This window comes from Cricetulus griseus, chromosome 4 (genome assembly GCF_003668045.3).
Source record: "Cricetulus griseus strain 17A/GY chromosome 4, alternate assembly CriGri-PICRH-1.0, whole genome shotgun sequence".
NCBI classification, from domain to species: domain Eukaryota; kingdom Metazoa; phylum Chordata; class Mammalia; order Rodentia; family Cricetidae; genus Cricetulus; species Cricetulus griseus.
The window spans coordinates 174,383,726-174,407,528 of NC_048597.1; the positions used below are offsets into that span (position 1 = coordinate 174,383,726).

Sequence of the window (23,803 nt, forward strand, 5' to 3'; positions counted from 1 at the left end):
ATGAAGCTTCTGTTTTTCCGAATTTATCAAATCCGGTCAATTGGAGTTTTATAATAAAACAAAGCAGCAAGAAACCATGAAAGGGGAAGCAGGCTAAATCAGGACTTGGAGAAAAAGAATGAGATATGACATTTTAAATCTTTTATTTTTAAGTTTTTTCCCCCTCTCACCTTTCTACCTTTCTTGGTCTTGAGTCAACTTTATGCTTCTTAAAAAAACAGATTGTCCTTTTACTTCCCATCTACTTCCCCATTATTTATCTATTTATAAACAACAACAAACCTAGGTTCCTATACAGCCTATGTTTAGGCTGTTATAACATTTATCTGGTTATTAAAGAGCTTTTAATAATAACAACCTAGCTGGGCAATAGTGGCACATGTCTTTAATCCCAGAACTCAGAAGGCAGAGTCAGGTAGATCACTATGAGTTCAAAGCCAGCCTGGTCTACAAAGTGAGCTCTAGGATATCTGGGGCTACAAAGAGAAATCCTGTCTCCCAAAACTGAAAATAACCCAACAATCCTTTTCTTAAGGAAGATGAGCTATAAAGACAGCTCAGAAGGGAAGTCCTTCACAGAGCAGGTGACAGAAACACAGACACAGGACTGCACTGTGTTTCTTCTATGAAACATGAAGGCCATGATGGTGTGTAATGAGTAGGGACTCCAGCTTTAGGAAACGTGTAAAGGACAGAACTAAAAACTAAGCATACACCAATGACTTCATAGTCAAGACAAGGCTTAGGAAGCAATACAAGACTAAGATGTAGGTAAGTGCCATTTCATTTTTAAAATCTTTTTGCTTCTTCAAGAACACAAGGTCTACCATCACTTAGATTAGTGGGATCTCAATGCTTTCCATAGGTTATCATCTTTCTGAATAATCCAGGCAAGTCAGGAAACACATGTGTCCTTTCATTCTGCATATATTTAAATAGTTAACCTGATTAATAATAGAACAAGAGGTAATCAAAATGTCAGCAATTTATTATTAATTTTTACCTTCTTTTATATGAAGGCAATATTCAATTGCCATCCCTAATGCTGGTGGGTCCAACAACAAATTAGGTATGAAATGAACTTCAACAACACATTTTTTTTTTCTGCTTATAGGTTTAATAATTTGGTCAAATCTTTTTTTTTTAATTTTTTTTATTAGTTCAATTTGGTCAAATCTTATGACTTTATATTTGTTTCATTCAAATGACTGTTTCTTAAACTTCCCATTCTGGCTCACAAGTAAAGGCTTAAGGAATTCAGTCAGGCACAACAGGTTTTTCTCCCTTTGTCCTCTTTCTTTGTTTTAAAAATTGAGACAGCTAGCCTTGAACTCATGGTAATCCATCTGATTCAGCACCCCATCCCACCCCAAGTTCTGTGATTATAGGCATGGGGCACCAGACTCTCCTCTCTCTCTCTCTCTCTCTCTCTCTCTCTCTCTCTCTCTCTCTCTCTCTCTCTCTCTCTCTCTGTGTGTGTGTGTGTGTGGTGGTGGTGGTGGTGGTATTGGGAATGGCATCTTTTTTTTTTTTTTTTTAGATTTATATATTTATACACACACACCAGGAGAAGGCATCAGTTCCCATAATAGATGGTTGTGAGCCACTATGTGGTTGCTGGGAATTAATTCAGGACCTTTGGAAGAATGGGCAGTGCTCTTAATCTCTCCAGCACTGTTCAAGGGTTTTGTCGTTTTTTAAATTTTTTTGAAGACAAAGTCATCATGGAGTCTGATATGGAGCCTGGCCTTAAACTCACATAGATTCAATTGCTTCTGTCTCCCAACTGCTGGGATTAAAGGTATGTGCCATGCCCAGCTGGCAGAGTTTTTGACTGGCAGTTTCTTATAGTCATTGTCAACAAAATGACTAACTGTGGGTACCTGTGCTCAATTGTTATCCATAAGAGTCCTATATGAATTAGTGGAGTGTGGAAACAAGCCACAGCACTCCTTATTCTGCTCCTTATTCTGCTCTTTAAACTGGAACCTGAGATACAGTTGTTTTACTGAAGGCAGTACTTAGATGACCCACACTACGAGAAGAACACAATTTAGAATTATTCAGCTCACAGTCCTATGCCTCAGTGTCTTTCCATTTTGATAAAGTCTGATAGTGTAGAGTGGGTAGATTCTTCAAGTAAGCAGAATTTCTCATGCTCAGCAGAAAGAAGTATATATACTACCCTCAAAGATAAGCATTAGCAAACACTTACTGGACACAGCAGTGAAACCCGTAGGCTGGTGGTAGCTATTTCACTGTCTGGATCTGCAGTTAATTTCTCTTTAACTGAAATGCATTGAAGAGAAAACAAACAGAACAAGTTTATTAAAGACATTACCAATATAACATGTTTAAAAAGGAGCTTAAAATCTGAAGCCTAAATAACTTCAAAATAATCTACTCTATTATCTTCTAATCAACTGACTGGAAAGCTAAGAGCAGTCACACAGCTTATGCCCTTCAGAGGAAGCAAGGCAAGAACTTCTCTCTGTAGCCTAGCTTGAAGCTTCTGCAAAGTGCTGGCACTACACCACAGCCCTCAGGAATGATCAACAGCTTACATGTCCAGGGATGGCTGGCCCCTTTTAGTTATTATTCTAAGATACCAATGACTTTCTTTAAAATTATGATTAATTTGTATTCTTTTAAAGGAAAGTAATAAAGAACAATGATTAAAAATAAGTTATGAAAAAGTCCAACTATTTTCTTTACCATGTAACTGAATCCTGCCGTTTACTCATAAACTCACTGTTCTGTCTTTAGCAAGTCAATCTGCTTCTTTCAGCTTACTGTTACTTACTGTAAATCTGGAAGCCACACCAGGTAATTTCTTAAAGTCTTTTCAGTTCAAACTTCCCACAATTTTCAAAAAAAGGAGGCATCAATAATTTTGCTTCTCATGGCTATTCTTTTACTGTCCTCCAGTTTAGCATAAAGGATTCTTTATACTTCCCGTGTGTGGTAGTTTGAATAAGAATGACCCCCACAGGTTCCCATAGTGGAACACTTAGTCACCAGGAAGTGGCACTATTTGAGAAGGATTAGGAGGTGTGGCTTTTTTTGTTGGAAGTGTGTCATGGGTGGGGGAGCTTTGAGGTTTCAAAAGCCCAAGCCAGGCCCAGTCTCTCTCAAGATGCAGTTCTCAGTACTGTTCCAGTACGTGCCTGCCTGCCTTCATGTTCCCTGCCATAATGATAATGGATAAGCCTTTGAAACTGTAAGCAAGCTCCAATTAAATGCTTCCTTTTTAAGAGCTGCCTTGGCCATGGCATCTTTTCACAGCAATAGAACACTGACTAAGACACCATGTGTAAACTTGCAGCAGCAGTTAGCCTCTGAGGACAGCAACCAACAACAGGAAACAGTCAAACGACCACAGAAAATATTCTCAATATCTTAGAAATAGGGGCCTGAGGTGGAGTGGCTGTGAGCACAACTAACCATATTTTCAGAGCCTTTGTACGACTGTACAATAATTATGATAACCCTGATAACATAGTGAAGAAATGGAGTGAGGGAAGCACAAACTGATAAGCAAATGTTTGGGTGCTGACTGCCATCAACAGAACTTATGAAGTACGTGATCACACACACACAGTTGGAATTTTTAGATGGCCCAAGTTTTGGACTGTCTACTAAAGTGTTCTCTTACAATAGGTAATCTCAACATAGACGTACATCTGAATTACACCGGAGCATCCTAATTTATAACTGATTACTACATTAGACCAGGGAAGAACATGAATAGGTGGTTTAAAAACCTCTACACAGATTCTAATGCCAGACTAAGAAGTTATTTTGTAAACTAGAAATCTGAAGTTTTCAAAGTCTGACTTTCATATCCCCAAAGCTATAAACTTCTGGATTTTAGTTTGGAAAACAGAGTCTTTGAGACACTATACTAACTAATACCAAATATAAATTAAGAATTTATGTGTTTGTCACTATTCACCCAACCTTAGCTAATATTTTCTTATAAAATAATTTGAAAGAATACTAACTTAATTAGCAGGGCAAAGTGACTTTGTAATCCCAGGAGGATTACTTTGAGTTCCAGGACAGCCTGGTCTACACAGTGAATTCCAGGATGGCCTGAACTACAGTATGAGACCCAGCTACAAAACAAAACCCCAATTAACAATAACAAACCCCAACTCTCCACTCCCCAGTGACAACAAATATCTGCCAGAGAAAATAAACATGAAAATAAAATTCAAATGTGTTCCTGAGGGTGTCTCAGACTGGCAGGTGAGGCAATGAACTAGGTAAGGGAAGAGCTGCCCTTAACGTGGATGGGGGTATCTAGTTAACTGTGAAGGGGAGCTGGGAAGTGGGCAGGACAGACCAGAAAAACAAAACCAACCAACCAAACAAAAAAACACTGGAATTCATTCAGCCTTTGGATTTCAATATTCACACCAGCACCCCAGAGCTCTCCAGCCATCAGCCCCAGCTGGGAATTACATCACCGGGCTTCTCTGAGCCTTTGGACTTCAGTTCAGCCACGCTTCCCTGCTTCTCCAGTTTGCAGATGGCACACTGTGGGACTTCTCATCCTCCATAAACGTGTAAGCCAATTACTCTGTTATTTCTTGTCCCTAGTCTTTCTATTTTTATTCTTCTGGTTCTCACTTGCTCTGGAGGACCCTGAGTAAGATACCATCTACTTTGCATGCCTTTACCAACCAGTCCAGCAGTATTCTCCTGCATTGCAATGGGAATAGTGACTGAGCTTGTGTAAACTTGCACTTAAATGCAGTAACAGTGTAGTATCAGCCTTCATACCAAAACTCAGTGGTCAGTACTTAGAAAGGAAACAGAGGAGGACCCATAGGATAGATGGTAAGAGAAGAAGATGTTGAGTCAGTAAGTCAGAATTCTGATTTGTCAAGTTACTTTAGTAACTTTTTTCCATAACCCAGTAAATGAGAATAATAGCTGTCTCACAGCATTAGATTAAGAGAGTTTAACCCGATGAAAAATGTCTTTAAAGTCCCTAATTTTAATTTAATATAATAAGTATATTTATTAACTGCTAGTAATTATTTAAGATGGTTTGCATGTTCCTTCTCTTGGAGATAAGATTTTCTGAAATCATGTTTGCAGATTTCTATTACAACAAGCAGACAGAAATCTCCTATGCTATAACAGACCCAATCCTAGTCTTAAAATACATTTTTTAAGAAGTGGGGTAATGTAGGTTCTGTGTCAACTGTGAGCAGCTCAGCAGCTCCAGGATGAGAGTTCCAATCTATTCCACAATATATTGATCATCTTTGCTCCCAACAGGCTATGTGGCAAGGCCATGGCCAATAGGGAGACAATCCAGCAGCTCCAGAAGAATGGCTAGCTGATCTGCTATATTGCAGTATCAGAAGGGCCGTGTGAACAAATCAGTGCAGCACCAGCATGTGTTACAAAGAAATCTCATTTATTCAGCTACCATGGCAGATGCTGACACAACCAGTCTTACAAAGACTGGAATAATCTTTCCAGGAGGCTGCTGTTAGGAGGAGTGACAAAATGGAACACATCTCCTGAGTAACAGACAACACTTTTATTAACTGAGCTATTTTGAACATGGGTAAAAAACTCTGTGACTCTTTACTCTGTGAAGAAAACTACTAACTTTACTATATTCTTAATGTAAATATGTTAGTAATAAAGTGTATCCTGCAATTAGGAACTGAACCCAGGGCCTTGTGCCTGCTAAGCAAGTGCTTTCCCATGGGTCTAGATGCCCAGTCCTGCCCTGGTAAAGATACTTTCAAAGATTCTACTAAGATCCTGACTGGACTAGATCTCTTGATGATTCTGAGGAACTGGAATGCAGTCATGCTGAGTCTTCTGCTCTACTAACATCAGTCTCTCCATCTAACTCAATTCTCTTTTCTCATAGTTTCAGCACCTACACCTTGCACACCTTTTATGCCACATGTCACTAAGGATGCATAACTGTCTGAATTTCAACATTTTCCTGTTATGCATTAATAATAAATATAATTTAGTTACATGTATTGATCATGAATTCTCCAACTCATGACTCATGTATTTGTTCTAGCAGCTTCTTTAGGTCTTTTTTTGTGTAAATAATCTGCAAATGAAAATAATAATTATTCTGCATCCCCAATCATTATCTTTCGTTCCTTGTTGTGCTAGCTAGGACCTCAGGGCAATGGTAGGCACCAACACTCCAACTTTATTCATAGTTTCACAAGACTCAAGTTTTTACCACTAACTAGGATACTAACTCAGGTTTGTTTTTTGTTGTTTTTTAATAAATATTTGTAATACTGAGGCAATTCCCTTCTTGTTTCATTAATACTTTGCTGAGAGTTTTATCAGGAACAGAAGTTAAATTTAGCTAATTGCTAAATAATAAAATTATTAAAATAAATAATTTTTCTTTTTCAGTTTTTTACAATGCTCAAACAACTTCCTGGAATACCACTTTCCATAAGGGACTTACAATAATCAAAATAAATCTGAAAAAGAAAAAAGGGGAGACTTTGTTTTCAAGACTTACTAAGAGGCTATAGTAATTGAGAATGGCCAATGGAAGAGTCCAGAAACAGACTAACATACCAATGGTCAATCATTTTTTGACAAAAAGCCAAAGAAATTAAATGAGGGGAAAATACTCCTTTAAAGCAACTTTGTTGCAACAGTTAGATGCCTAGGAGGCAGGAAAAGCAAACCTTGGAACCCGTGCAAAGTCCTCTAGAGATGGTTTTCTTGTGTCACCATGATCTGCAGTGATAGGAGTGCTTTAAGACTAAAGTTATAGCTAGTCATGTGTAAACATCATTTTGCTATTGAGTGCCTGGTTTTTGTTTTTGTTTTCTTTTGTTACTGTTGTTGTTGTTGCTTGTTTTTCGAGATAGAGTTTCACTGTGTAGTCCTGGCTGTACTGGAACTTGCTCTGTAGACCAGGCTGCTCTCAAACGCAGGAGATCCACCTGCCTCTGTCTCCAAAGTGCTGAGATTAAAGGCAAGTGCCACCGATATCCAGCTGAATCCTTATTCTGAGCTACTAGTGTTAGCACCATGAGCCTGTATTAAATACATTGGAATATAATTTAATTTACAATTCAGTATCTTAGTTGTACTAGTCACCTTGTAAGTGCTCAACAGCCATGCTGCTGGTAACTATCACACAACTGTACAATTGTTTCAGACTGCCCTACTAGATGGTGCTGTTCTGGGTTATAAGTTATAAGTTATAAGTTATAAGTTATTCTCTCCCTCATTTAATATCAGAATATTTTTAATTCAATCTTTTAGAATTTTAAGGATGAAGACAAGTAAACACACTAAGCTCAACAGAAGAAACAAAAGGCTTTAGAGCACGATTTTAATCTACATTTCTTTTCATCAGTTAACACCAATCATTGAGTATAAAAGTATAATAAACATGTGGGAAGCTGTGGCAGGAAGATCATAAATTTGATGTCATAAACAAGAACAGTAACTCAACAAATGTGAACGTTGACTATTTGTCAAGGTACTGTGTAAGGCAGTGAGAACTACAAGAAGAATGAGATGAAAGCCAGCAGAAGGAGATGCTCGTAGGCTCCTCTCCAGATGATGGGAGCCAAGAGACTCTGGAGGTGCTGGGAAACAAAGGACTACTGAAGTGAGGCAGTAGAAGCAGCTAGAAGTTTGAAGCAACGAGAACACTCTAGCACTGAGGGGGGAGCAAGGGAATATGATGTGTTTTTGCAAAGTAAAATATGAGAGAGATAAAGAGATAAATATAAAGAGAGATCTGGGGAAGTATTAAGAAAGTCACATCAGTGTTGTATGTTGCTAGTGAAGCTAGAGATTTTATTCCACTGGTGTCAGGCGTTCAGGGGATGAAAGAGAATGGTAAGATCAGACGTGTCAATAAGTTAGGCCACTACCAGGGAAGAGACAAGAAAAGCCAAGAAAGGGGTGGAATATATCATTTAGGACAAAGCTTCTAAAGAGAAAGACAAGATATAAGGGTTTAAATGAGGGCAATGACAGAAGACAGATTTGATAAATGTCTAGGTTGCCAGTTGACAAAACTGGATGAACTTTAAATTCTACATTCTGAAGAAGTAGAGCAATGTTTAGGGGAAGGCAGTCAGCTTATGCAATCTCAAATTGGAGGAGACACCCAAAGAAAGATTTACATTTGGGAAGTTAGTACTAGTTTAAGTAGCAAGAGTGGACATGGAAAGCAGAACAAGTATGGCATTCCAGGGAATATTTAGGATATATGCCCACCTGCTCCTCCAGGGTCTTACTACATAGCCCTGGCTGGCCTCTTAATTCACAGTCTACCTCTCCCTCCTGGGCTGGGGTTAAGGGCCACTCTACCCAGCATTAGGATGCTTCTCTCCAAGAGTCCCTTCAAAGCATCCAAGGTAGAAATGCTTTAGAGCTAGAATTAGAGCACCACTGTGGTCACTGCCTGAGCACATTCAGGGCAGCTATGGGTCTCAGAGACTATGTGAGTGGATAGAGGAGGTACACAGAGCAATGCAGACCACCTTTTTTTTTTGTTTTGTTTTGTTTTGTTTTTTTAAAAGGGATGTGCCACCACCGCCTGGTGAAGACCACCATTGTTGAGTGCAATAGGACAAACAAGTAGTAGAGGTATTTTTTGAGACAAGGTCTCACTGTCTAGCCCTGGCTGGCCTGCAACTTGATTTGTAGATCAGGCTGGTCTTGATCTGCTGCCTCTGCCTCCCAAGTGCTGGGATTCAAGGCATGTGCCACCACCTGCCCAGCAAGAAGCAGAATTTTAAGGTATGAAGGAGACAAGAACACCTGAGGAGACTAGAGGAACTAGAAACTGAATGAAGGACCAGTGAGGTGTCAGGTCACTGTCTCTGAGCACTATCACCATGCATGCAAACGTCAGACACCATATTCTAAGAGTACAGTCAGCTCTTTCAAAATCTCATTTTTTAAACTCCATTTTCCATTTCAGAAAATAGTGTTAATGTGGAATACAGTGCTTAAGAATGCAGACCAGTGCACTTATTCAGTGGGTTAAGGTATTTGCTGCACAAACTGACCCTCCTGGAACAAAAGCAAAAGTGGAAGAAAGGAAGGACTCCAAAGCTGCCCTCTGACTCCCATCTCCAATACTCCAATACCCCCCCCCCCCCGCCGTCTCTCTTGTGCACATGCACGAACACACATTATAACAAACTTGGTTTTGATCTTCTAAGCGAAAGGTTCCTAACTGGCTCCAGAGCATCTGACTTGCTCCTCGTTTGTCCTCCAGCTGATGATCAGATCACTCAAATCTGATCGTGTCATTCCTCTATTTAAGAATCCTTTTATGGCTTTCTACCACCTACCTTTACAGCACCTATGAATTTACAAAGTCCCCTACCCCACACCCCAGCTACTCTCATTTTTTTCAATATTGTAGTTTTCCTGGCCTTTTCACTGGGCACATTCCCTTCCTATCCTGGAGCTTAACAACAACTCTTCTTCCAACTCCCAATACTGTCCTTAGCATCACAGACAGAGAACTAGAATTCCCTGTGTTGTCTCTTCAGAGTTCCCTGTCTTCCTCAAGACACATGTCACAACTATTCAAGACACATGTCACAACTATAACTTACTAATGACTTGGTCAGTTTTTCCCATCAGATTTTAAACTTTTGGGAGATAAGAGAGATTGTGTAAACTGTTCTTAGAACACAGCATATTCTTTTAATTTCTTGAATGAAAATATAGAACTCACTCATTTTCTCTTGACGTTTGGTTGTGAGCCTAGCCTTTACTGGCTGAACCATCTCTCCAGCCCACAGAATGCATTTTCTCAACGAGAATCTAAATTTTAAATGCTATCAACCTTATTCCAAGTTCATGTTTCAAAAACTCCAGAGAAAGCCTGGTGGTGGTGATGGTGCATGCCTTTAATCCCAACACTCTAGAGGCAGAGGTACAAGGATCTCTGTGAGTTCAAGGCCAGCCTCATTTACAGAGCGAGTTCCATGATAGCCAGGACGGTTACACAAGAAACTATATCGAAAAACCAAAAAATCCTGAGAAGTGACATTTTCTCATAACTGAAAACATTATATTTTACAAAATACAACATTTTAATTACATAATTTTTGGAGAAAGTTATTTCTTTACAGGTAACAGAGGCAAATGCCTTTAGTTAACTGCAATATATTTCTTTTAAAAAAAGATTTATTTTATACAGTGTTCTGTCTACATGTACGCCTACATGCCAGAAGAGGACACAGGATCTCATTATAGATGGTTGTGTGCCATCATGTGGTTGCTGGGAATTGAATTCAGGACCTCTGGAAGAACAGCCTATATATACTCTTGACCTCTGAGCCATCTCTCAAGTCCCTACAATATATTTCTTACTGGTAAAATGCAGTTAATGTTTCCATTGTTCACATAGCCAACAAGTAAGATAAAATAGAAACTCATACTCAGATTAGCAGGGCATAAAGATGCAAAGTAACTAGCTTTGGAATTAAGCAGTTTTGCTGCTTAACAGTTGCTAGATGGGGTTCCTAGAAACCCAACACAAGCCCCCCGGTACAACCTTTTGGTGGAGCTCTAGCTGCAAGTACAGAAGAAACAATAGGTGTGCAAACAGCCCACTTTGTTGTTAAATGCAAAAGCTTCACCTGCCTTCTTCCATGGTATCTTTGTCTTTTCCACCATGGTTTACCACTTAATTCCATAATGCTTTCTGACTAGCAGAGATCTACCAATGTAAGGCAAGAATAAAGATTGTCAGCCAGCCAGAGATGACTTCACCTTGGCTGTGAAAAAGGAAATAAATGCCTCTCTTGTACATTTCTTCCAGGTAGATGTCTATGCTTTCTTCTCTGTCAGGATCCCCACAATTTCCTTGTCTCTGACTCATGGAGCCTCTATTCCCCTAAATACACAAACAGTGCTTTCATTTTAGCTCTTGGTTCAAAAGATGCTGCAGTCTCAGCCCATTGAGTGGCTTCGGGTATAGGTCCGAAATGTCCAGCTATCTGCATTTTCTTTCTTTCTTTCTTTCTTTCTTTCTTTCTTTCTTTCTTTCTTTCTTTCTTTCTTTCTTTCTTTCTTCCCTCCCTCCCTCCCTCCTCCCTCCCTCCCTCCCTCCTCCCCTTTCTTCCTTGTTTTTCCTTCGAGACAGGGTTTCTCTATGGCTTTCGAGGCTGTCCTGGAACTAGCTCTTGTAGACCAGGGTAGTCTCGAACTCACAGAGATCCGCCTGCCTCTGTCTCCCGAGTGCTGCGATTAAAGGCTTGTGCCACCACCGCCTAACTGCTATCTGCATTTTCAAAAGGATCAGCTCATAAGGTGTCAGGATCTGTCACTCCACGATAGAAAAGGGTAAAGAAAGGATACAAGCTGGGCTCCTACTTCTTCCCACCAGAATGCTAACGACAAATCTGAGAATGGGCTGCTATTATTAACTCATTTTAAGAGCTTCAAGTGCAGGGTGTGGGGGCTCCTGCCTGTGATCCCAGCACTGAAGCAGGATGATCACAAGTCTGAAGCCAGCCTAAACTACAGAGTCAAGGACAGCCATCATATTCTTATATGGAACGTACTGCTTCCTAAGCTCCAAACCTCCACCTCTAAATTCTCCTACAAAGAACCTACACCTTTCGAAAAGAGAATTAAGAAAGAACTTAAACCATCTCTTTAGAAAGACTAATGATGCTCAAAAATGGACTTGAGAAGTCCATTTGCAGACCTTAATTTCAATTTTAACGTATCTAAATGAAACATCTAAGGGAGAGCTGTGTGTATGTGTGGTGGTGATGGGGTGTGTCATTGTACACATGGATTCTCATAAAATTCTCAAAAAATATTCCCACTGATTTCTTTTACTTTGGTAAAGCAAGCAGATAGCCATCATATAATTGTGTGTATTTTTCCTAGATCTAAAATATTGAGAACAAAAATAATGTTCTTGAAAGTCATGCCAAGATTTCCTTTCCATCTCCTAAAATTTCTTAAACATTGGTTTTATGAAGTTATAATAAAATATTGCATTCAGGAAGTAACTTTACAAATATTAAGATCTGTAAAACACAGATCATCAAATATAGTTTCACAATAAAGTCATTAAAACTACCTGTAGATCTTAATTTACAAGTTTACAATATTAGATTCTCGGAGTTTTTAAATCCTCTACAACAGGCTCTGGTTTAAAAAAAAAAAAAAGACAAATGAAACACTTAAAATGAGTTGAGAAAAAAAAAAACAAAACACTATTCTAACCTTAACATAGTTTAGCTGCATATATAAAGTAAGTTTATTATACGTACTTAAAGCTCTAGAATGATCCGGATTCCTTATTCCCTTTGCTCGTAACCTCTGAAGAAGAACTGTTGAGGACAACTGTTTTACAAGATATACTGCCATGGAATAGGTCTGGAAAAAAAGAAGATGTAGAAAACCAATCACATATTTAAGTAAACAGCACATCTATTCAACCCCACAGGGACAGGGAAAGAAAACTAACACTTATTGCAGTGCCTACTGTGTGTCAAGCAACTGTCTTGGGTGTTTCTGTGAACCCTGACTGATCACTGCTGAGGTGTTAAAAATCTATTTTGTGTGTGGATGAGGAAACTGAGAAGTAAAGAAATTGCCCTAACTGGTAGCACACAAGTGTCAAGCTGAGAATTTCAACCCAGGGCTACTGGACTCTAAAGCACTGAGTGCTTCAAGTTAATAGATTAAAGGTTCTTACATGAAAGAATACTATTAAGACTAAATATATACCAAGGCTGTTAAGATGTTGAAGGTATCATAAATTGTATTTAATAGGTAACACATATTCTAAAATAGTAGCTATTAAATATTACCAATGAGATGGGTTTCTAGTCCACTTATGTAGTGTCTCACCATGCCTGGGGTGACACTAGATCCTAAAGAAACTTGACTTAGGCCATGCGCACATTGTACAGGTGAATCAGTAAAGGCTGTACCGAGAAGCACTACTTGAAGATATGCAGGGAGTACCTGAGAAGGCGGTACGAAAAAACAGGTAGCAAGCCAAGCTAAGTGAAGGGTTCATAATTGGGAAAGAGGAAGAAAAGAGGACCAAGACTATGAAGGGACAAGAGAGAAAGGTGAGAATGAGAAGGATCTTTTTTCTGTTTTGTGCTGGAATAAAGTAGATCAAGACACTTGAAAAGAAACGAGAAAACAGAGTTACCATCTTCTTTATAGCAAGTTTTTCCAAGGCACTCCTGATATATACCACAAACTTCATTTCAACTTTGCCTATAGCCTATAGGAGGAAACAGGTACTACTAAATCTTCAAAGGCTGATGAAACTGAGGCACAGATTACACAATAGGCTTATGATCATGTAACTGCTCAGATGGCTTGGGCAGTAGAAATCAAGAAGAAAGGGGAAGGAATCCAAAACGCAGTGAGCAAGGACTGTGCAGTTCCACCAATTCTTGCTTCTACACACCAGAGTTTATTAGAACCTCTTAGCCTAGCCTCACTAATATTCTAACCCACCCACCCACCCATCCATCCTGCAGTTAGGAACTAAAGAAAGGGCCTCCACCACTAAACCATCTCCCCAGCCTTAGTTTTACTTTTTAAAATATGTATCTACCTCTTTGCACAAGAGGGCACATCCTGCAGAACCCTCTGAAAGGTTACATTTCCTGTAAAGTTCAGAAACCTTTCGGTGTACACATGCTGCAAATTTTCTGAAAAAACTGAAATAGCAATCAGCAAATTTACTTATCAGTACATTTCACAGTGTTTTTATGAAAAAAGTAACTTTACAATGTTTCTACATTTTAAAGCACACAAATTATTAATCTAATACAGAAGTGATAAGCCTCTTTTAGGAGAAAACCAAAACCCTGTTCACCATCACTCCTTTACTGCTCAATGCTTCAGGTCAAACAGAATCTGGAGAGATGCTAATCAACGGTAAGATTCTGGACTGACAGCTTCAATGTTCAGATTTGGAAACAACCCAGGGCTTTCTATTAGTATTTAAGAGATCAAGTTAAAAAAAAAAAAAAAAAAAACAACTTCATCGAAAAGGTATGTGTGCTCTAGTTCAAACATGAACCAGAGAAGAAAACAAAAGCTGCAAGAATGCCAGGAATGAAATTCTACTTGTACCAACGTCACAAGGAGACATTACACCCAAAGATCCTTCCAAACAACAGTAGCTAAGTAGACAGTGTTTCTGCTGGCCCCTCAAGGGCCAACTCTTTATATAAATCATCTTGAATTGTTAATTTTGTCTGTACTTTCCCCCAAAGTTTGTATAACTGCTGATGTTCATAAGATACTTTCTTCATAACCAAAACATCTATCCCTTCTGTCCCCTCCTTATAGTAGCATCCAAATGATTCCTCCACCCACAGGAAAAGTTTAATAAATGCTCAATATAGTAAAATGCCACAGAGTAGAACAAGAAGTTACAGTGCACTTCTCTCCCTTGGGTACTATTCGGAGTTTACTTATTTTCTTTGAAAAGACAAACTCCTTCCTCCTTTTCACCTCCTCTTCCCTGCAGTCTTCTCTTTGTACCAGGGTTTCCTCTAAGGCTTCCTGTAAGTCAGGCAATCCTTCCACTAGGATAATCTCCATCTTGTTTTTACTTTTCACTTTGAGACACAGGATCTCACTAAGTTACACTGGATAGCCTGGAACTGACCAGGCAGGTTTTAATTTTGAGATTCTCTTGCCTGAGTAGCTGAAATTACACCTTTCTGACCACCAGGCTAAGTTATATAATACCTATTTGTAATGTAGCAAGACATTCTGCACAGACTATTCAGAGTAACCTCACAAGTTGAATTAAACTAGTGATTTTAAAATAATGTAATTAGTTATCATCTGAGATTTACAAAATAATCTCTTTTCATTATTTTATAAAAAACAAAACACATACAAAAACAAAGCACCCCTTGTTGTGGGTTTTTTTGTTTGTTTGTTTTGTTATTGATCTATGGTGGGAACTATACACCAAAATCAATGACAACACATGAATTAGCAGAAAGGAAAAATATAATCCAAATAGGTTTCTGTAGCACAATTAAAAAAGACCCAGAGACAGATACTAGGGTTCAAGCTTCAAGCTAAAGATCAGAGAAGCAAAGCAGGCAAGCCAGTAGCTCTTACCTCTACTCAGCTGAAATGGCAATCCTGTCTCCACAAATCCTTAGAGGCAAAAAAGCCTGAATTCCTCTTTTCCTCCTTATATTCCTTTCTCTGCCCAGCTATATCCTCCTGTCTCCACCTCCCTAGTGCTGGGATTAAAGGCGTGTTTTCCCAAGTGCTAAGATCACCATTGTGTGAGCTGTTTCTTTTAGGACCGGAACAATTTTATGTAGTCAGTGTGGCCTTGAACTAAAAGAGATCCATCTACCTCTTAATCCTGAGTCCTGGGATTAAGGGTTTGTACCACCACAGCCTAGCTTTTATGGTTGCTGGATTAAAGGTATGTGTCACCACTGTCTGATCTCTATAGCTTGAGGCTGGCTTTGCTTTCAGAATCCTCAAGCAAGCTTTAATAAATTATAAATAATATATCAGCACAGGTTTCAATTTATTTTATACAACTCAAAATTCATTTTTTTTGCTTTTGTTATTAGACAGGGCCTCATAAATCCCAAGATGATCTTAGACTTGTTATAGAGCCAAATATGATGCTGTGTTTCTAATCCTCCTGCTTCTACTTCCTGACTACTTGGAGAGTAGGTAGGCATCTCCAGTTTATGGAGTGCATGGGATAAAACCATGGGCTTCATGCATAGGAGGGAACTATTTAAACAACAGAATTACATTCCCAGAAACCCAAATCCATTTCTAATAAAGAAATTCAGCACAAAAGGAATATTATAAATATATCATTAATATAATTAAGTTCTAAACTAATAGTGGGGCTAGGCATGATGGATGGCACACGCTTTTAATCCCAGCAATCAGGAAGCAAAAGTAAGTGGATCTCTGTGAGTTCCAGGCCAGCCTGGTCTACATGAGTTCTAGGCCAGCTAAAACTACATAGTGAGATCCTGCCTAAAACCAAAACAACAAGCAAGCAAACCAAAAGCCCTCATGGTGGTTCTCAGGAGTTATGAACTTTGAGCACCAGAACTTAGGGTTTTCTTACAAAGGTTTTTAATCAGTGGTTACACAGGAGAACTGCTGGTGGCTTGGCTGGCTTGTAGTCTAGGTCTGGCTACCTTGGTTCAGAGGTGTATCAAAGAGTGGTAAGAGGACACTGATAACTTTTGTTTGTATGTACACACACACACACACACACACACACACACACACACACACACCATTCTAATACTAATATTATAACAGGAGTAGTATTCTCCTTAACAAAGGAACAATAAAGATGTTCAGTAGCACCTATGGTGTGTTTAAAAAGTTCCAGCTAGTAGAGGAAGTAAATAAGGCATAGTATGTACTTGTGTAAATGACAATTTACAACTAAATACCACCTACCTGGAAATACTAAGAAATCAACTTAAAAAACAAAAACAAAAACAAAACAAAACAGGGGCTGGAGAGATGGCTCAGAGGTTAAGAGCACTGACTGTTCTTCCAGGTCCTAAGTTCAATTCCCAGCAACCACATGGAGGCTCACAACCATCCGATATGAGATCTGGTGCCCTCTTCTGGTGTGCAGATATACATGGAAGCAGAATGTTGTATACATAATAAATAAATAAAATCTTAAAAAAAAAAACCCAAAACAATATATGAATGTAAGTAGGAAATGCCCACAAACAAGTAGTTTCGAATAAGCCAACAATAAATAAATAACCCTAGAAAATATAACAGGAACAAGAGATATGCTGAAAATATCAACAACAAAATCAACATAGGAATTAAAAAGGATTCAGGACTTAAGCAAGGCAGTGGTGGCACACACCTTTAGTCCAGGTGGATCTCTGAGAGTTTGAGGCCAGCCTGGTCTACAGAGCTAGTTTCAGGATAGCCAGGGCTGTTACATAGTGAAACCCTGTCTCAAACCGCCCCCCACCAAGAAAAAACAAACAAACAAACAAACAAACAAACAAAACCCAAAAAGATGCAGAACTCAGATACTAAACCTATTCAATTACTGAGGTACTGAGGAGCATTATGAATTTGGGTAAATGGAGAAACACAGTTCCTGAAATTGTTAACACTAAGTATTACCATTAAAAAACACTCTCAGTCCTCTAACTTCCATCTATGGCTAAAGAAATCTTAACTCAAGAGTCTGAGAAAGACCTGGCAGTGGGAGTAAGGAAAGGAGAGGAAGGCACATGGTTAAGTAATTCCACAGTTCATGTGGCAGAATAAATGTGAAGAGAAGGTTCATTGTGTCTCATGCTAATAACTTTGCCAACTTTCCTCCAGGTCCTTCTTTGTAACTTCTCTCTTAGCTTAACTCCTATTTCCTACCTGACAGATTTAAGAGAAATCACCCAATCAGAATGTGACTCTCCAATCGTTTCACTGTCCTTCCTGCCTCCCATGAGCTCCTTCAAGGATGCAATTCACTACTGATTATCCCTTCTTCCTGTTGTGTCTCTCACTCTCTAAAAGATTCCCGCCATCATCCAGACACATTAAAAAGTCTCCCTTTAAAACAAAGAACTCTCAGTCTCACATCCTTCTAGCTCATCTCTCTCTCCTCACCTCTACAGCTTACTTCTACCTCCAGCCCATCACAATTGAACACTCCAATCTATCAAAACTTCCTGCTAATGTCACCTGTGTGCTCTCAAGTCAACAGTTATTTTATGTCTGTAAATTCATTTGTGTGTGCATGTGGTATGATTTTGGCATCTACCCCAACTATAGTAACCTTGTTTTAATCAGAAACGTAAACTTCCTGCTTAAACAGAGAAAAAGCTCCAGACAGTGGCAGCACATGCCCTTAATCCCAGCACTCAGAAGGCAGAGACAGGTGGCTCTCTGTGAGTTCAAAGTCAGCCTGGTCTATAGAGTGAGTTGCAGGACAGCCAGGGCTACACAGAGAAACCCTGTCTCAAAGAAAAGAAGAGGGGCAGGGGAGGCAGAAAATGCTTACCTTTGACATTTCCACAAAGCCCTGCGTGATGGAGCCCCATATTAGTCTCCAGAAACGTTCCTGCAGCTCTTTCCACTCACTGCACTTCAGGAAGAGTGAAGCCCTCTCAGTTGCTTGGGAAAGCAGAGGCTCGCCCCTACAACTGGGCTGCTGTGTTCCCTCTGAACTTTTCCCAAGACCTATCTTTCTAGCTTTTCTCTCAAGTCACTGCTTCCTCGGGGAAGCCCTTCCCTGACCTCTCTTCTCTTTCAAGTAGTTGACTACACTAAAGTCCCAGTCACTTCTCCTTTATAGTACTTAAACAGTAGGACATTTCTTGGTGTGTATGTACAAAGCCCCCAGATCTCAGGCCCCAGGAAAACAAGGATTTGTTCTCACTACAGTAGTATATGCAGTGACACAAGTCAATCAGTCTTAACTCATGAATAGGAGTTTACATTAGAAAGCTACAATAATTTTTAAACAAAAATTTAAAAGAGTATCCTAGAAAATAAAAGCTAGACTAAGAAACAGTATAGAAAAAGTTCAGATACAGAAACAAAAAATTATGTATGTAACAATGGTGGTTTCAGAACTACCATTTACTTAGAACTGGGTTGACTAGTGAAAATAATTTTCTCAAAAAACATATGAATTCAAGATTAAATATTTAAAGATAAAACATGAAACCTTTGTAGTCTAGCTTATTAACATAAGCTTAGCAAGCATGGGCGGACAGAGCATGATGGAAAGGGGAAAAGACTACAAAGCAAAAAGCTGGTTAACATTTGGTGTTATGAAAATTTAAATCTACATATAAATAACCATACAGATAAAACGCTAACAACTAGAGACAAATATTTACAAGATATATCAAAGGGTGAATTCTCAACATATTAAACCTAGAAGACAACTAAGAAAAGACCAAAAGAGAAATGGACATGGATGCTAAACACCAAATATGTTCACTCTCACCAAAATCAAAAGAGGTACTAAATGCTAACATTTACTTAATGGTAAAGAATTTTTAAAAGATAATAGTGTTTGCAGGCGTGCAAATAAACATTGTAAGTCAGAGAATACATTTGTACATCTTTGGGGAAAGCCATCTGTCATGCACAAACTTCTCAAAATTCTTCATGCTCTTTGGCTCAAAAATTCTACTTCTGAGAATTTACTGTAAGGAAACCATCATGCATGTATGCAAAGCTACATCTGCCAGGACAGCATACAAAGCTGAATACTCAACATCAGAGACTAGGCTAAATAGTACATGTCCTTATCACCATATGATATAGCCAATTAAAATGATATAGCAGAAGAATATGTAATGACACAGGAAGAAGCTTATGATAAATTATAGAGTGAAAAACCAATGGAGACTACATGATCCTGTTTCAAGTAGAATAAACTAAGAATTCACTGTGAGACAAAAATCCGTTCCTACTCATTACTGTGTAATTCACACATTATAGGCAGCCATGGTAATTAACCCTTCCTCATGACAAGAAGAGCTACAAACAAAAGTTACTTACTCTTCCAATTTCCGCAGTCCAAGAAACAACAATGGTATTTGGTACTGTCGTAGACAATCGGACAAGTGAGGTGATATTAATTGGTCGGCTAGGTCGCTTTGGTTCCACACCGTTTTTAGTAGGTGGAAGGTAACCCTAAGAAAGAAATACAATTTATTTCTATTTCTACAATTGTTTCCATTTCTTTACAAAAAAAAAAAAAACCTACAAAGTACATGCTAGAAAATACAAATATTTTCAGTAAAAGTAGGAAAGCAAATATTTATGAGTTACTTAGGCAATGCTCTTTCTAGACAACCTAACAGTCTCATTTTAGCAAGCCTGGGGTGGGGGTAGGGTGGGGTGAGGGGGTGGAAAGATGGCAATAGAAATTCAAATCTCTTGTCTAAGAATCAGAATGAGTTCACAATGGCTTAAAGAGGTATACAAGGAGCATTTCCAAGGGAAACAAGCACAGCTCCGGCCCTCACTCCATCTAAGGCACAACAGCGCTCTGAACTCTGCTCACTACAGGCATACAGGCTTACAGGATTCTGTCTCCCTAAAACCCAGCACACTGATGCTACCACGGGCAACACTACAATTTTCTCTGCATGGCTCATGTCACAGGTGCTAACTGAAGTCTCCAAGCCTCACCTCAACACACAACTACACAGTCTCCTCCCTGTGGTAGTGGGGCTGGACCCAGGGTCTTTTCCACACTAAGCAAGCACTCTAATACTGAGCACCAGCCTTAGTCCCCCAAATGTTTCTTAATGCAACATTAGAATTAAAAACATCTAAGATGATTTATGTAATAGTCATATAGGTAATGAACTTCAAAATTGTGTTTAGAACTTACTGGAAGGCTGCAAGGTTTTGTATTCACTTTCACACAAAGGTTTGGTGGGAAATGATCTTCTTGTGGACAACTGGTTTCTGATAAACAAAACCTAAATGGCAAAGTTGGTCAAGTTTAATTTCCTTTATTAAAAGATAACCTCTAACATTTTTATTTGATAGCTAATTTGAAAGATGATAATTTTAAAACAGAAAAAGAACAATAAAAACAGTTTATTTTACATAAAGAGAAATATGGGCAAACAGGATTAAAACACAGTTGATCTTTTAGAGGTCTGAATTGTATAGGCCCAAATGTGCGTGTGCATAAATTAGTGATGCCTTAATCAAACTTAGGTGAGGGATAAGGAGCCTAGATGTTGAAAAACATCAAGAATTTAGATAGCCCATAAATGCATAAAATGTATGGGTGACAATGTTCCAAGTTACCATAAAAGACGTAGAAATCTATTACTTAAAATTTAAAGTCCATCAAACTTATGCACACAGACCAAGTGCCATTCTCAATCAAAGCAAAACAAACACAAAGCTGAGATATTAAGTCACAACTGTACAAAACAGTAGTCCACACTTTGCTGCTGGAGGGATGTCACAAATGCCTCCTGTTTCTGGGCAACTGGAACAGACCCTGAGTATGTGCTGGGGACAAAAGTAAAAAGGAATTAAGGGTTAAACAATTTATTTCTCAGTCTCTGTAAGAGTGAACAGAGTGAGAACAATAATTCCAAAACTGCCTCCTGTTTCTAAAGCAGTGAGAGTCCACTTCCCACTGTTTCCCACAGACCTTCAATCCCATAAACAAACAATCATAGTAAAAATGGCCTCACATGGTTTTTCCTTGTTTTCACCAAATATAGCACATACAGAGCATGTGTTAATTGGTTGTCTAGGTTGTCAGTTAACTATTTAGTTAGGTTTGGGAGGAAACTACAAAGTTACATGTGCCTGGGCATACTGGCCACACCTTCAATCCTAGCACTCAGGAAACAGAAGCAAGAGGATCTCTATGAGTTCCAGCTAGCCAGGGTTATGTAGCAACACTCTCTCTTGAACAACCAAAAAGGTTACATGTGGATTTAAGACAAGGGGTGGGAGTTTACCTCCTTAACTCCTTATCCCTCACCTAAGTTGCTTAAGGTCAATAGTAAATAGTTACATAGAGTATCTAGATTAGCAATTGCAACTACCAACTTGCAGTAGTGTTCATGATGACTTTAGAAATATCTTCTGAGGGACAGTAGCTTCTTTAGATATTATTAGCAGGTGTTAAAATCAATTTTTTCAACTTTTTTTTTGAAATTATATCATGTTCCCCCTTCCTTGTTTTCTTTTAAATTCATGACTTCTCTCTTCAATAGTGTGTGTATTTCTAAATATGTAAATATAATATGCTTATCCATAAAATGTAAGTTGTATGTATGTATGCCTTCAATTTGACCATGTTGTATGGGATGATCTTGGGGAAGACTATTTTTCCTGTTCTCAATATTCCTTAGTTCTTTGTCTAAGATTGAGAAGGCCTCATGAATTTTCAAACTTTTTTTCTAAAAAAAAAAAAAAAAAAGCCTCTGTACTTGAGTAAACTTTTAAAAACAATTAAAGCATTTGTATCAAAGACGTTCCCAGAGCTTCAAACTGGCATTCTGATACTGTCTTTGAAACATTTTTTTGGTTCTCAGTAGAATATACTGAAAACATGATCTCAGGGCCAAATCCTACTCCCAAGACCAAGTTCTATCCAATGAATAAGCCAAGTAGCTCCTTCACTACTGGAGAATTAAAGACGTTGAATAATCACAGCATTTGTGCTATGTTTGCATAAATTAGAACACTGTTTCAGAAACTCACAAAACATTTATTTCTAAATTAAATGCACAACTTTTTGGGAAAACCAAGGCCTGACATACAATTTGTAACTTCTCTCCTACAGGCTGACCTTTACTAAGCTAGAGAATTTTTTTTTTAATTTCCTATTCCCAATATACACCTGTACTTCACCTTTACAGTAAACTCACAGAACCTTTGTGCTGTATAGAAGGGAGAGCGCTCCTTGTGAATTCTGTGGAATATTCATTACATGCAGTTATCTGCTCTTAACATCTGTTGTGAGGTCTTAATCTGCCAGCTATGGAATCTGTGTGCTGGAATGGTCCACATAAAGGAATCTCTTTGCCATGTCAAAGTTCGTAAGAACACATTTGTATGCAAGTGTGCATGTACACATTCTCTCTTCTCTCTCTCTCTCTCTCTCTCTCTCTCTCTCTCTCTCTCTCTCTCTCTCTCTCTCTCTCCATTTTTAGGAAAACACTCCATAGCTTCCAATAGATTCTCGATTGGTTAAGAAATACTGGTCTACAACAATTTGCTAGAAATGTTCCTAGAAAACAGATGTTAGAGTCACAGGGATAGAGATTTCTTTTTGTCGTTGTTGTTACTATTTTTATTTTTGAGACAGGTCTTACTATGTACTGGCAATCCTCCTGCGTCTGCCACCTGAGTGCTGGGAAGACAGAAGTGTATCACTACATCTGACTTACAACAGTAAAAGGATGCCACAAGCTCATAATTAATCAAGTGCAGTAATAAATTCAAACATAGACACCATGACTATTGGAAAAGAATCTACACGACATGTGGCTCCTATTCAATTAGGTAAAAGGTGAAATGCCGGCATTCTCAAAAACTGAAGGCAAAAGAGAGGCCAATAGCAGACGGTTCCTGGGAGAATCTTCACAAGGGTGGGAGCCACAGATCCATAGATGAAAACAGACTAGATGATTAATAGTAACCAAATTATTTCTCTTGATTTAGATAAATATTCATAATGAAGAAATCAAAAAGGCACAGGCATCTTAAATAATATACTGGCTTAGCAATGTGGGAATGAAGACACACGGGAACAAGAAAGACTATTTTATTAAGATTCAAGGATTGACAACAAATTGCAAAAATAGCACAAAATGTTTTAGGTGGTTTTTGTCCATGGAAATCTGGAGATAAATTTTAATTTAAAATGGTTAAGAAAGGCTGACTGTGGTGTCGTAATACAACTTTAATCCCAAAATTCTGTGAGTTCTCAGATCTTGGTGAGTTGAGACCAGCCTGGTCTACAAAGCAAGTTGAAGGAGAGCCAGGGCTACATAGTAAAAACGGGATTCAACAAACAAACAAACAAACAAAGTAAATAAAAAAGGTTAGGGATACAACAGTCTTCTAATTTTAAGAGATGTATGTATATATGAATTTCTGTGTTTGTAAGATGCAGATGACTGTGGAGGCCAGAAGAAAGCATCATTCCCCTGGAGCTGGAGTTACAGGTGGTTGTGACCTGCTGGATGTGGGTGATGACAACCAAATTCCCCAGCCCCAGATAAATCATTTTTAATTACCAAGAGTGCCT

The 23,803-nt window shown here is 38.6% G+C and overlaps 1 protein-coding gene across 3 annotated transcripts in view; it reads right to left on the minus strand.

Moving 5' to 3' along the window:
* Positions 1 to 23,803, minus strand: part of Pias1 (protein inhibitor of activated STAT 1) — a 116,774-nt gene that overhangs the window by 20,264 nt on the left and 72,707 nt on the right. For all 3 annotated transcript variants that reach the window (XM_027414797.2, XM_027414798.2, XM_027414799.2), the window contains exons 5-8: positions 20,405 to 20,495; positions 19,564 to 19,698; positions 12,294 to 12,399; positions 2,216 to 2,289 (exon numbers count right to left, since the gene is read on the minus strand). In XM_027414797.2, the coding sequence (XP_027270598.1) occupies positions 2,216 to 2,289; positions 12,294 to 12,399; positions 19,564 to 19,698; positions 20,405 to 20,495 (406 nt within the window). The remainder of the gene's footprint in view (positions 1 to 2,215; positions 2,290 to 12,293; positions 12,400 to 19,563; positions 19,699 to 20,404; positions 20,496 to 23,803) is intronic.